The 14,960-nt window shown below is 40.9% G+C and overlaps 1 protein-coding gene across 1 annotated transcript in view; it reads right to left on the bottom strand.

Annotated features, from left to right (window-relative positions):
- Positions 1 to 14,960, bottom strand: part of LOC144824333 (uncharacterized) — a 610,480-nt gene that overhangs the window by 256,539 nt on the left and 338,981 nt on the right. Inside the window, exon 16 of the mRNA XM_078683450.1 lies at positions 841 to 1,012. Coding sequence (XP_078539576.1) covers positions 841 to 1,012 — 172 coding nt within the window. The remainder of the gene's footprint in view (positions 1 to 840; positions 1,013 to 14,960) is intronic.

Here is a 14,960-nt window from a genome sequence, read left to right as displayed (position 1 = left end):
AGGGTGTGCATGTCTAACATAGAGTGAACATAGCAGGAGTGACTGAGACTCTGAAGACAACTACCCCTTGCAAAGACCTCAGTAACGATTATTTCACAGTCTCACAGTATCAGAAGTGAAATACTATCAATATTATTTACAATAAAATTACTGTTGTTACTCATTTATCTTGATCCCTTCGGTGCTGTGGACATGCTGGAGCTGTGCATGGCACTGGAGCTCAGGTGCTGCCGATAGCTCCAGCATGTACGAGTACCCAACAATGAGGAGTGGCGGCAAGGAAGCCCTTCCAATCTCAGTCTGACCCCTCCCCTGGCACGATTATGATGTCAGCGCGGAATGCAGACATCACAATAAACAATCGAGCTCAAAGGCATTTCCTTCAGGTAAGTCCTAGGCTGGGAGAGGGACTGAGGTGGAAGAGGTACACCCAGGGGGAAAGGAAAGGGCTACCCCAAATATTACCCCAAATAGCCAAAAAAGGGCTTAGCATTACAGGTGGAAAGGCATAACAGTCAAGGGGTTAAACAACTGTTAACCATTGACAACGCTAATAGTTCTGGCTAGGTTTAAGTGTATGTCACTTACCTGATGCAATAACAAAAAGCCCATAGAGGCACCAAACTGCTAGTCTGGTGGTACGCTATGTGAATCACCGAAACTGTTTATGTGTTTAAGCCACTGCCTTAATTACATAGTTCACGCCAATTATAGCTCCACAGGTCCCCTTTTTTATCCCACTTAAAGTATGTGGTAGACTGGTAGTATCTTTTTTTTTGTGGTTGCAAGAAGACATTTCACTTTTATTTGAGCTAAGTAAATAAAGCTGTGACACAGTACCTTGGCACTCATCTCGGTAGCAGCATCCATCTGCAGCATTAGGATCATACACTCTCTGGATAGAAGAGCAATTGAGTTTCTCGGGAAAAGAACAGTTCGTGTTTATGATCGGAACAAGCATGTCATTTTTTGAGCACTGAAACATCTCACATGTAGGTATCGGTTTGGGGGTCTGCAATGAAAAGAATTCAAATCCATCTTAAATATTTACATGGAGTCGTGTGTTATAAGCCCACTCAACTTTATGACGAAATGAGCCCTGCAAGTATATTTAGGTTTCCATGCCCATCACATACAGAGTATTATATAAAGCAGTGGCTACTTCTGGTTTTTGGTCACGTTTTTGAAACATTTAATAAAAAATATTTTCTAAAGATTGTTGTTCTGGTTATTTAAAATTTTCTCTTCCACTTCAAAAGGCTTAAAACTGTACAGCTGCATTTTGTTTCTAAAACAAGTACGGGCTGTGCTTAAAGAAAGTCTACACTCTAATTTAAAATGTTGAGCTTTTGATACCATACAGCACGAAAATAAAATGAATTCACATCTTGTTTCAGTTAGCAATTCATTCCATTCCACAAAATCCAAGTAAAACATGTTCTATAAAGTTTTAGGAAAGGAAAATAAAATTTGCAATAGCTGGCCTGGGTGCTTGCTTACCACCTTGCAATAATAGCAAACCAAGTGGCATATTTACAAAAGATTGGCGCAGGTCGGAGTTGCAAATCTTTTTGAGGCACTGACCTACACCAATTTGAAAGGGCAGGAATGCATCGTATTCACAAGATATTGTGAATCCCTGTCCTTTCAGCCGTGCCAAAATGTGGTGCCTAGCACCAGTGCAGGCACCCCAATACTATGGCGCAATGGTGTCTGAATTGTTAACATGATTGTTTTTGTGCATGAAGGGGCTCCTTCCTGCACAAAACCCATTGAGCCGTTTTCCTCGTACTATTTGTGCCGGAGAATGCAGCACACATGGAAAGAGGAAAAAACGAGGAGAAATGACACTTCTCCACGTTACTCCTGCTTTGAGGAGGCGTAAGGTTTTGATGCTGCCTCAGGTTTACATGAATTTTGTAAACCTGGAGCAGAGCCATAATCCATGGGTGTTGCATGAGAACACCCACCGCTACGCCCATTTAACACCTCCTTGATACAGAGTAAGGCAACCCAGTGCTTCGCACTGCCTTGCCTTACTCCATATCTATGAAGTCATGCAAAAGCCACGCAGGGTGGCTTTGAGTTACCTCATCGATATGTTTGAAAGTCCTGCGCCACTGCCCCGTCAAAAAAAGTGATGCTTCAGTGGCACAGGCCATTTGTATAACACACAACATACACCCAACCATCTCTTAAGCCTCTAGAGTGAGAGGTTCATGACACATCTGTGATTTTTCCACAGCTTTGTGCTTCATAAAATTGTCAACATTTATATAGAATTGTCCTATGCCAAAGTAAGATGGAGTATGAATCTTCAAAAGCACTGTAATTATAGAACATTGATTTCAGCAGGAACCTATGTAATTTCACCAAAGTCATAGGAGGAACAGAAGCAACATCACATACTCTTTAACAACTCCTAGTCAAAAGATGGACGGTAAAAGTAAGATCAGTGAGTTGACATCAGCAGATACCACACCAATGATAATGCATGCTTTCCAACTCTGAAAACATTGTCAGCATGCTGACAACATCATGTTAATCAGTTCGTGAGACTAAGTTAATAAGGACTGGACATGGAGATTGTCAGATGCCCTTCTAAATTGCCTTAGGGAAGAGTTACTCCATGCAGGATCTATGGTGCCACACTTTGTAGAAAATATGGTGACAGGTGGCCCCTTGAGACATATTAAGTGTGAGTAAAAGCTAATTAGCCAATCCTGTGATTGTTGGTTATAGATGTAATTAGCGGTGACCATAACGTCTAGATGACAAACGCCAGCAAAGAAAGATCATCCACCATCATACTTGAAAAAAAGAAGCATTGAGAACAGCAAGCAGAACATGATAGATCAAATGAATGTTAATTCACAAAGGGAAAATCCAATTTGTGCAGGACATATCAGGAGCAAAAATGATTAGCTATTGGGCATTGAGCATGACAAGATCAAGGAACAAGATGCATTGCAAGGGATCACATGTCTCTAGGGGTTGCCTTTTATATGCTTGATGTGAAAGAATGACTGAATGTTCTTAAGTAAACATGAATATAAGTGATGACAAAAGTGTAATGTGTAAAGAAAAATGCCTATTGTGTTTGACAATTGTTTCTTTAGTGAAGATGTCTCATACATTACAAATTCCATTGGTCAGTAAGAATTTCAGATGGTTATTTCAACTCAATCAGAAAATGTCTGCATTCACTACAATTCCTCTTCATGTCCAAGTGCTCTTTCAAACACTAAGGGGCCTATTCCGATGTCGGTCGGACCTAAGTCCGTCCGACATCGGGCAGGAGCGGTAACCGACCGATCTGCTGTCGTCGGTTACAGCCCTGGTAGTACGATGCGACCTAACAGGGTTTGGTTGCATTCGTATTCCTTACAATGCAAGCATGCTTCCTGAATGGAAGGCATGCTTGCATTGCTGAAAGCAGGTGTGCAGTTCATCCCTGTACCCTGTGGCCGGCACCCCAAGGTGCTTACCACCGGGTACAGCGATCAACGAGGCCGCCATCTGGCGGCCTCACACCCATGGGGGCCCTGCTGGGTGCCCCCAGAGACAGCTTCCGACTACCTTTTCGTGCCAGACAGACCGGCACGAAAAGGCAGTGAAAAGCTGCCATCATACTCCCTCGGTTGCATAAAGGCGACTGGGGGAGTACTGGAGGATTTCCGGACTGCGGACAGACTCTCTGAGCCTGTCGTCCGTAATCCGGAAATCCGAGTCGGATTCCTTCCCGACCGAGCCCATCAGAATGGCTCGGTTGGGTAGGAATCCGGCCGGGACTGACCGATTCAGTCGGAAGGGCTCCGAAAATGGTTCGGAGCCCTTCCGACCAAAATTGGAATCGGCCCCAGAATAATTACAATCAGACTCCAACAAAACATGGGAAAATAAAATACATGATATTTCTTTCCATCGGCTTCTTATTTCTGGAATAGCTCCCACTGCTCTAACAGAGGCACCTAATTCCCCAATTTCTTTTTTAATGTATTTATGTCATGTAAGATAGTGACCTACACAAGCAACTGTTTTAATATATTAAAAGCTCTTACAGCCAAATTGCCCCAACTTTTTCCAAAATCTACTTTATGATCTGACTAGTGTGGTGGGCAATGTCTACACAGTTTTCATTAAATTCACAATAAAAGTTTGTAAATCTAAGGAAACCTTGTGTCTCTTTACAACTTATCAGAGATGGCAAATCAAAAATAGCATACACTCTAATGAGATCCAGAGAAAGACCAGATGAGGTTAATCTAAACTCACACAATTCAATGTCTTCCTGTTCAAGCTTAAATGTCTGTGGCTTACAATGCAAATGATGTTGCTGGAGCCTGAACAATTCCATGCCCACTTCTTCTTGATGTTCCGAAAGGATCATTTAAAGTACCAAAATGTTGTCCAAGAAAAGTAAGTCAATCCAATTTAAGATATCAGAGAAAAATGAAAGCAGAAAAACTGTAGGAAGGCTGCACAACTCAAATAGTGTGAAGTGATAATTTGATGCCCGAAGAGGTGTGGAAAGTCATCTTACACTCACCACCTTTTTTCATACTTAGCATAGGATGTCTATCCTTGATTGAAATGTTGTTCAATTATCCATTATCAAAACAGGGTCTTAATTCTTGATGATTTTTAGGTATAACGAAAAATACATGCCCAATTACGTGATGAAGATGAAACAATCAGTCAATTTTCTAAAGTGTTCCTGTAAGCAGCCATTTAACATGTCTTACTATTTCTCTAGTTAGAGAATAAATGTCCCCAAAAACAACAGTGGCAACAAGTTCAATTGGACTACCTGTATTATCCTCTAAGTGAGGAGGAAGTGCACAAAATATTGGTTTAAGAAAACATGGATAACAATAATTTACACATATGTATCACTGGTTAGGACATAACTGTAAGGACAAGAGATATAGTGTGAGTTGACCAAGTGATGCAGCAATTATTCCTGTTCAAACATGAGATAATACAAACGACGGCTTATTTAAAGATAACACATCAGAATTTGTGGCTAATTAATACAGTTTTGGACTGCTGCCCTCACCTACAATTCCATCTTCATTTATTTTCTGGACATTATTTCAATATCAACAAAACCTGAGTTGCTCACTCTGACCCTTGCTTGGCAGATGCTTTTGTAAGGAACATGTGCTACTGCACATGTGCCAGCAGTCTAGGTTTAGCTGGGCAAACCTACTTTTGAGACATAGATTCTGTTGCTTGCTAGGCTGGTTGGCCATCCTTCAGTGTGACTTACGGTACTCAAATTCAAAATTCAAATTCAAAAAAGTCATTATTTCGATTTTTTTCAATCATAAAAGACAATTACAATTTAATATTTTAAAATTACCCTTCATTGACAGCTAATAGAATCCACAGTTCATCACTTCAACTCTCAATTAACAATTGTTTTGGCCTACTGCCAAACATAGAACCCATAGATTACAGTCATTAAGTAAATTATATGGATATATAATTCATTTCATTCTTTAAAAATATTAAAAAAAATAAATTAAAAAAAAGAATTAATCATTAAATACTTTAATCACTGGTAACATTTTACAATCTCAAGTGTCACAGGCCATAATTACTGTAGGCTCATTTTACGGGCCCGAATTATCCACATCCAGTGAAGAAATTTAGCTATGGCTATAATTACAGCTTGGGAGTCTCAGTTCGTAAAATCCTGACAGCCTCACAACCCGTTTTGAGACCCAACTGGACACAGATAGGTTTTAACCAAGATCTCCTGGGTACCTTATATTCTGGACAGTCAAAGAGAACGTGCCCAATGACTTCCCGCTGATCGGGACAGAAGGGACAGGCCGAACTTTGTCCCCCATGCCATTTTGCAGTGAGAGCATTTAGTGGTAATGTCCCCACCCTAATCTGGTGATATTTCTTCCTGTCTCCTGGGATAGTAATCCAGTCCCAATAAGCCTCAAAGGCCGGAGAATGCTTAAGTTCTAGGAAATCTGCCGTAAAAGATGGTTCAGTACAGCGGCCAAGTCTCTTTGTCTCCAGCATGTTCCAGTAAAGGTCTCGAAATATTTTTCTAGGTGGAAAAGAATTCCCTACTGGGTCATTCCATAATGGGGATAATCCCATAGCCTTATATATTCCTTTTACCCCCTTCATCCATAGTATTTTATGGGCCTTATCGGAGTCTCTCACCTCGAGGAAGGCCCGTGCATACTGGGAGAGTTCTGGGGTAACCCATAATCTCCTCCAGTAGGCAACCGATCTGTACCTGGCCATATCCTCGAGGCCATGAGGCCCTAAATCGTAGTGGAGAGGGATCAGTGGAGTGGAAGCCGGTAAGCCTGTAATGTTTCGTAAAAATGTATTCTGCGCACCCGTCAACCTTTTTAAGTTACTGAGCCCCCATAATTCCGCCCCATAAAGAACTGCTGCTCCAACTTTGGCATCAGAGATCTTTAGAACCGGGGTTATTGGCCTGGTATGAGATAAGTAAAATTCCTTAGTGAGTGCTCCTGTCATGCTTCGTAATCAGCTGGTTGGTGTGCTGTTTCCAGTCTAATTTGGATGATATGGTTATGCCCAGATAGTTAAATACTTGGGTCTGCTCCAGTTGAACCCCATCCATAACCACCTTCCCTCTGGCGTATGTATTTTTATGCAGGACCATGAACTTTGTCTTAGATGTATTGATGACAAGACCATGGTCATTACAAAAAGCCTCGAAGATTCCAACGGCCTTCTGGAGGCCCTGCTGTGTCTTTGAAATCAATAACGTATCGTCAGCAAACATCAACAGGGGGATCAGCTTGCCATCCAACTTGGGGGCATCGGTTGGTTGCTGTTCAAAATAGCTGATCACCCTGTTGATGTATAGTGAGAAGAGTGTAGGGGCAAGTACACACCCTTGGCGTACCCCCCTTGCGATAGGGAATTTATCAGTTACACTTCCCTGCTGGTTCCAGCGGACTCGGGCAAAATTGTCTTCGTGCAATCTGATTAGGAGTGACAGGATTTCCAATGGAATACCCTGTTCTTGTAAGGCTGCCCACAACTAAGTACGAGGCACCAAATCAAACGCTGATTTAAGATCAACGAAAGCTGCAAAGAGCATACCCCCCCCTAGTAGCACTACACACCAATATAATAAAACAAATCTAAAAACTTGATCAATCGTACTGGTATGGCTACGAAACCCCGCCTGTAGGGGCGACAATATATAATTTTCCTCTATCCAGCCCTGAATACGCTGCAGTAAGAGCCTTGCCACTACCTTTTGTATACAGGCAATAAGGCTAATTGGCCTATAGTTTCCTGGGTCCGAGCACTCCCCCTTTTTAAAAATTGGGATAATCTCGGTACCCTTCCAGGACTCTGGTATTAATGAGCCCATTGCAATGCCACTAGCTAGCAGGTGGATATAAGTGGCCCAAAGGTCCTTGTCATGCATAAAAAGGTCTTCTGGGACGGAGTCCAGGCCTGGTGCCCTAGCTTTTGGAATATTGTTCAAGGTTTTAATAATAGGGTACTCTCAATCATTACATGCAGCCTGGGCGATTTAGATATCAACCCTGGGCTGCCCGAGGTTGTATAATAATCAGCAAGGGTAAACCATTCCAGTTTTACACAACAAACTTGTGCGAACAAAAACTACCCCATTCCACTGGTTCCTTCAAATAAAGATCTACTCTGGCAAGGTCTACATCACAAACCATGAGTCAAACCTACTGGGGTGGAGGCATCAAAAAGAACTGTGGATTGATTGCCATCCCCTTCCAAAATTAGGGGAAACCTTAAGCTTGATTGGTGAGGCTTCATGCTTTATCGAGACTGATGTGTGAACTGCCTATCACCAAGTAAACCTCTACTCCTGAGTCTAGACATCTCTCGTCTTTATGCATGTCATTCCGCAGCTGCAGTATTTCAATAGATTCTGCAGCTGCAGTATTTCAACAATTCGGCAACAAATTGTATACAGTGTTCAATGTGTTGTGTGCTTTCAGAATGGAATTCTAATCTATGGTAAAGACATTAAATCCCACAATGATACTTTAGTATAGATATTAAGCAGGTTGAGGGATGCTTGCTTAACACCAATTTGGGATGAAATTTGTTACCTATTTGGGTCACAATATCTCCAAAGACACAGTGAAACATAAAATTGACCTAGTTGAAGCGGAAAAAGGCCCAGACCTCCTGCAATGAAGAGGAGCCCAAGTCCTACCTAGGATTTGCTGTGTTCTACTCTAAACTTGAAGAACTTTCTGGTATTGTGCATCGCTTGAGAACATTTCTCAGGCATTATGCCCGTTATGTGTGGTACCAAGGATGGCAAAATCTTTTACCACTATCAAGGCAGAAGTTTCTAAATCTCCCTATTTAGTGGTTCTGATGTGGACCACAAAACTATTCTTACTACTAACACTAGCTCCAAAGGTTTGAGGGATACCTTGGCACAAGCCATTAGCAATAAAGAAACTGTAATTGCCTTTACCTTAAAAACCCTTAAAGATGCTGAGAAGAACTATTTGAAAGTGGAAACAGAGGCTTTAGCGTGTTTGGGAGCAGTCAGGCATTTTTGTGGGGATTACAATTTGTAATCTGCATTGACTACAAATCTTTGATCCATGCATTCACTATAAAAGGTTCTGCTTGTACCATGCTAAGGATTGTTGGCCGACTTTTGGTCTAAAAAGTTACAATTTCAACATCGGGTTCTTAGCAGAGTTGCAAAATATTTTGAATAATTCATTTTTTGGTTACCCCTTGAGAAGGATTGGGAAAATGAGATTCCTTGTACTGGCTATTTTGCATGAAGGGTTACGTCGACAAGAGCAGAGTTCCAAAGAAGATAAAGAGTCCACATTAAAGTAATCAAAATCTTTGTGCATGGGAAAGTAAAGATTAACTTAATATTCTAGATGAAAGGTTGCCGAGAGGTACCAGAATTATTCCTACAAAGTATCTTAGAGAACAACTTGTGTAATTAGCTCATGAAGAACATCTAAGCAGGAGCCTTCCCAAAACTCATGTATAGAATTGCTACTAGTAACATGGATTAGATTGCATAATTGATCAAAAAGGTAGGGATTGCAGCAGTTACATGACCAGTGACATAGTAAGAGTTGCCAACAGAGTCCCGTTAAGTCCTGTTGAAGTCCTATAATATGCCGGGTGAAGCGACTAGGCGCTTAAGGAAAGGTTTTGTTAAGATTGGCTGACTACCATTCTAAAATAATGGTTGCCAACATTGACAATCACATCACCACCCTGGCAATAATATAATGTTTTAGAGAGATATTCCTAGAGGAAGGAGTACCAGAAATATTGGTGACAGACAATGGAGTACAGTTCACCACTGATCTCATGACAAAGTTCTTAAAGGACGTGACTACATGTCACCAAAAGGTCACCAAAAGGCCATAGCTAACAAGACGGTAGAGAGAATGAGCCAATTAACAACACAATGCCTATAGCTTGATGTTATTAATCATACTGCTGGCAAAATAGCCTTACAAAATATGATGTGGATGTACCAAACCACTCCCCACCCAATACCCAAAGTTTCACCCTTTGTCTCATTATTAGAGAGACATACTAGAACCAAAAGGGAAATAGCCTTTACAGTGAGGTTTTTGCCGCATTGTGCCCTTACCACGTATTTTGTTACCACATATTTTTTGCCACATATATGCCTCTTCAATGCATGTCTTTACTACGCATTCAAAGTAAGTTTGGGGTTGTGGGGGTATCCTCTGGTGCTCTGCGTGATGCTGATCGTGCAGTACCAGACTCTGCCGCTCACAGAACTCCACCTAGCATGGCAGAGAGTTTTGGGCACTTTGCAGAGCTCTGTTTAGCTTAACTTTGCGAACTCTGCCTAGGTCCACCAACCTCTTATAAGTGGGAAAATTAGGACTTCCCAGTACTACCCCAGGGTATACACTTATTCATAAAACAATGAGTTCCTGAAGGAGTCATTTATAGGTACATTTAATCCAGTTGGTATATAAATGCAATTCATAATGAATTAAACAAGTATGAACAAACATATGTTCACAATGCATTCATTTATAGTGGAGAAGTGTGGCTCAGGGGTTAGAGGCAGCAGACCCGGAAGCTGAGATCGGTCCTGAACCAGGGTTCAATTCCCTGCCTCGGTGGATCTTGGGCTAAAAATTCCACGGACTTGATAATTCTCGCCCCGGTGCCTCCTCGACTCACGGGTTCACACTCTGCGACTCTGGGCAATAGCTTGCTTAATCTCCACAATGGCCCGTCGCGGCGGGATGCCTGACTTTCACCTTGTAGATACCCTGCTATCTCACAGGGGAATACCAGGAAGGGTTCCCTAAGCAAGCGCCGGGAAACCCACTGCGGGTAGCTGTGCGCTATATAAGCTCAACTACATTTACACTCACATTTACAGCGACTTGGTGTCAGAACTGTTCATGAAGCTATCATTTGTGGAGGTTGTTGCTGGTTGGATTCTTCATAACCGTAAATACAAATTATTTGAAGAATTACAGTTGTGCATGCCTTTACATTTTTCATCAAATATGTGTTGGATTTACATGTACAGTACTATTTCTTCTTTGGTGAGTTCTTCGGTTCCTCAGGGCCCCCCTTTGGCTTTGTTTTCAACAGTCAGTCCTGAAAATGGCCACCTGGTCTCTTTAGCCAATGAAATCTGAAGTGTCAATATTATACACTCTCTTACTTTGATCACCTGAATTCAATAATTTTTTTAACAGAATTTACAATATGAATGGACTATGGTCAGAAAGTATTTGCTATGTCAAGTGGATATGTTGAGCCTCAATAATCACTAATAAACAAACTACAAATTGGATTTTTGTGATTATTGTGGGATTGTGGCGCTTTTCATATTAGTACATCTTGGACCCTGATTGGCCATGTATTGTATATATTAATTATAAATGAGGATACTCATTTTTCGATTTAAATATAAAAATCGAAGAATGTGTCATAATCTAGTTCTGTGGTTTGTCTCATTATATGTTGGTTTATGTTTGTTTAATTTTTTGTAAGTTGAATTTATATACCAACTGAATTCAAAGAACACATATATATATTACTCTCACAGAAACACATTGTTTTATGATTAACTTTCTAAAAGTGTCATTTTCATTATAATATTTTAAAATTCAACTTTAAAATTAAAGAGGATTTTTGGAAATTACTAAAATAAGTGGAAGAAGTATATCTCTAGCTGTTCCCAAACTGAATTTCTCCATTACTAAATGAAAATTGAATACTTTTCCTTTTCTGGTAACATTGATTGGAAAGATTGAACTTTGAAAAAAAACTGTTTTTTAGACATCTTTCACCAATTTAATATACATGTTTTGTGTTTCCATTTGTTGTTTAGTTTTTAAACATAATTTTGAACATGAAGTTACTAAAGACATCTTTGCTTCCATCTTAGCTTTCTACTATAACCTAACTCTTATACTTTCTAAGAGATCAATTTGCTAATCTTGTTGGAAGTTTGCTAGTAAAAGGGCTTGCAACGTACCTAGAAATGTAGTTTGCATAAAGGATAACATATTAAACATAGATACTTCAGGCACTGGACGTTCATCTTATGTATTCAGAAATGGGCCACATAGTGACACATATCTGTATTATGCATAATTTTCACTCAACTCTATGCAGAACATAATAAAGTGGCTAACAAGCAATGCTGATATGATATCAAACACCAAAATGAATGAATACACAAATGTGTTGGCGTATTTGGAGTATGTGTATATTATATCTATTGTTTGGGGTAGTGTTGGTCTAGGATATAATTGATTCACAGTGCAACTCGTAGTGTATGCTCAGTTGGTGCACTTTAAAGTGTATAGGGCAGGTTGTAGGATTGGTGGTCATGTGGAGTGAATATTTTTCATAGTTTGTGTGCTTCTCATGAATTCCACAGTTTGATTAAGCAAAGGGCTATTCCTTGAAAGTGTGTCACCATTGTAGGCATCCCATAAATTGCACTTTGCTTTATAGGTAAGTTAATCTTTTTGTGTAGTTCCCCATTTTTTCTTAGTAGATGTGCTTGTACTTTACTATGGGCACTGGATAACTACTGGACAGTCCACAATGTATATGCTCTGACCCTTAAACATGGTATAACATTGACTAACAATAATTGGCTTGCTACCTAAAAATGCTGCAAAAAACCATAAGTGGCATAAATGTTAGGTGCCATATATGTACTGCAGCGGAGATTTACCTCTTTCACATGACTGATTTTCAAAAATATCACTTCTTGACTACAATGGCAACCCTTCATTGATGTGAGCAAAAGTACAGCAGCCGGATGTCCTAGAAAAATCTTTACATTTATAGCTGCATACGTTTTAACTTTAGCTAAGTCATCTATAAGTGGTACCAGGGAAACAACAAGGTCTGGATATACAATGGGTGTCTCTGCTTGAGGACTTGGGTAATACTTGAATTAGTTCTGCTGGGTTCTTTCAGGGGTGTTGTCAGTAGTAAGCACTGTGATGAGATGTGAAAAGGCACTTCCTTGGAGAAGGCAGGATGCCATGCCCTATTGGTAGGAGGGTTGACAGGATCAACTACTGGTACATATGTTGGATTGTGGACAGGAAAAACTGATGACCTTGAAGAACAACTGACTGGCACATTCCATACCGACGTGGTTATACTTAAGCGTGCTATATTGTCTGGGATCCTTTAAAGCTGCTCTGCTTCCTGCAAACCTGCCATCAAAAGTGAGAATGGTGCTTGGCTATAGTACCTGTCTGGGTTGGTTTTCAGGGAGAGTTCCCAAATTTAAATAGGATAGCCACTTGATGAGCATTAGAGTTTCACAAACTGGTGAAGGGGTGCTGGTATTTTGAAAGACCCTTGGAGCAGAGCATTCAGGGACTGTTTGATGGAACATTTCAGAAAGTGCTAAAATGAAGTTTGGTCGGGGCATAGAAATTTTCTTAGGACTAGACCCAGATTTGCCACCAATCACTGGCCAGTATGCCCTACAAGAACTGCTTCCCACAACCAGTTTATCAAAACACAATTGAACTTGTGAAAGACCAGAAGAAGATTATGATGATGGTAGATCTTGCTGACTGATGGCCTGCCTAACAAGAGACTGAGGAAAGGCTAACTGGCCTTGGTTTTAGTCTCATGTGCTGAACTGGCCGAAAATAGGGGCTTGGCTGAGCAAGAACCCGATGACCTGCTGATAGTGGCCTGAACTTTATTCGGACACCTGGCTAGAATGAGTGATTGAGCTTGACTCCAACTGTTGAACAGTAGTGTGGGGCTTAAGATTCTTGGAGTCTGTAAAACTATCCAAGAGAGTATGCCAGCATCTTCAAAAGTTGAGACTTATTTGTCTCATATAAATATTGGTAGACCAGGAGCAGCGCCATAAAGTGGCAGAGCTTCTGTCCTGCTAAACAGAAAGGTCCAGATTTAATATCTTTTGATACACTTCAAAGCACCAAGGCAACTTGCTGTACTACATCAAACAGAGAGAGCAGAAATGTGCCATATTTATTAAAATATAGCGCCTTCCTGATCTCTCTCAGGTGTTGGGTAGAATTAGAAGGGACACCTTCCTGCACAAAAACAATCCTCAGAGGCATTTTCATCTTTCCAGAATGCAGCACATATAGACAGCAAATAACAAGGAGAAATAAACCTATTTCTCCTCGTTGCACCTCTGTTAGGATGGCAATTTTGGGAATGTAAGTAGGTAGCATTTCTTAACCCCTTGCATGCTTGTGACGGAACCGTTTCGTCACAAGCCTCGGGTGTGCTGTGCTTGTCACGGAACGGTTCCATCACGGCCCGAATTCCGTGCCTGCGCTGAGCGTTCTATTGGGCGGGCGGGGCCGTGACGGAACCGTTCCGTCACAAGCACAGCTCACCCGAGGCTCGTGACGGAGCGGTTCCATCACGAGCACGGGAGCGCCGTGCGGCCGCCCCGCCCCCTTAGCACTGCGGCAGAATAGCCGCCGCAGTGAAGGGGTTAAATAAGAGACATCCCCTTAAGCACAGCCTAAAGCCTGCCGGAAGCAGGAATTGAAACTCTTGATGAAGGTTGTGAAGGATGAAGAATGATGAATTCATCATTTGTTTAGTTGATTTTATTCATATGATATTGTTGCTCCATATCAAGAATAATTCATCTGAATATACATTAATCCATCTGTTCATTCAGACATGTCTCCCGATGCATTTTGAGAAAATAGCCCTTCGTCAGTGTGAAGTATCTACAAAATTAATAAGCAAAGATATCATAATGAACACCAAACAAACAGAATGATATCCCTCCACCTGTTACCCTGGTGTTCAAAACTAGAAATACCCAAAATTTGAAATAAATAGGAAAGACACTGAGAACACCGGAAATCTTCTATAGAATTCGAAGATGGGAATTGTTTAGAAAACGGTGTGACTGTGTCAAACATTAAAAAAATACATTGTGCAGTGATACTGTGCCGAAAGAAACGGAAAAAGTGAAAACAGTGGCTTTCGAACAGACTCAAATCTTTATTGCATGTATTTTAAAGCCAGCGGTTTCATTAGTCCTAAACAGAATTGCTGATGAAGATGCCAGAAAAATTAAAGACGATACTGACATCGTCAAAGCGTGAACAAATGACAGTGTAAACATGAATGTAATCACGGATTGGCACGAATGAACTAAAAGATTAATGTCGCTAACACGTGAAATTGAAAACAGCAAGACACTAGGAAACGTGAAGGAAGCGTGCATGTGCGATTAAATCAAGGTAAATTGTAATAGCTTCAGAGTGATTGATAGTCAATCAAAAGTAAACTTACGGGTCTGAAAATGGCAGCGGTCTTGTATTCATTGGTGGAGCGTTCAGAACGTGTGTGGCTTGAATAAAGTTAAAGCGAGTAGGTTCATAGAAAGTGAGGAAGGACCAAAGAAAGTTGACGCCAAGGTT

Source organism: Lissotriton helveticus, chromosome 3_1, assembly GCF_964261635.1.
Source record: "Lissotriton helveticus chromosome 3_1, aLisHel1.1, whole genome shotgun sequence".
Classification (NCBI taxonomy): domain Eukaryota; kingdom Metazoa; phylum Chordata; class Amphibia; order Caudata; family Salamandridae; genus Lissotriton; species Lissotriton helveticus.
This window is presented reverse-complemented; position numbering and strand designations above follow the sequence as displayed.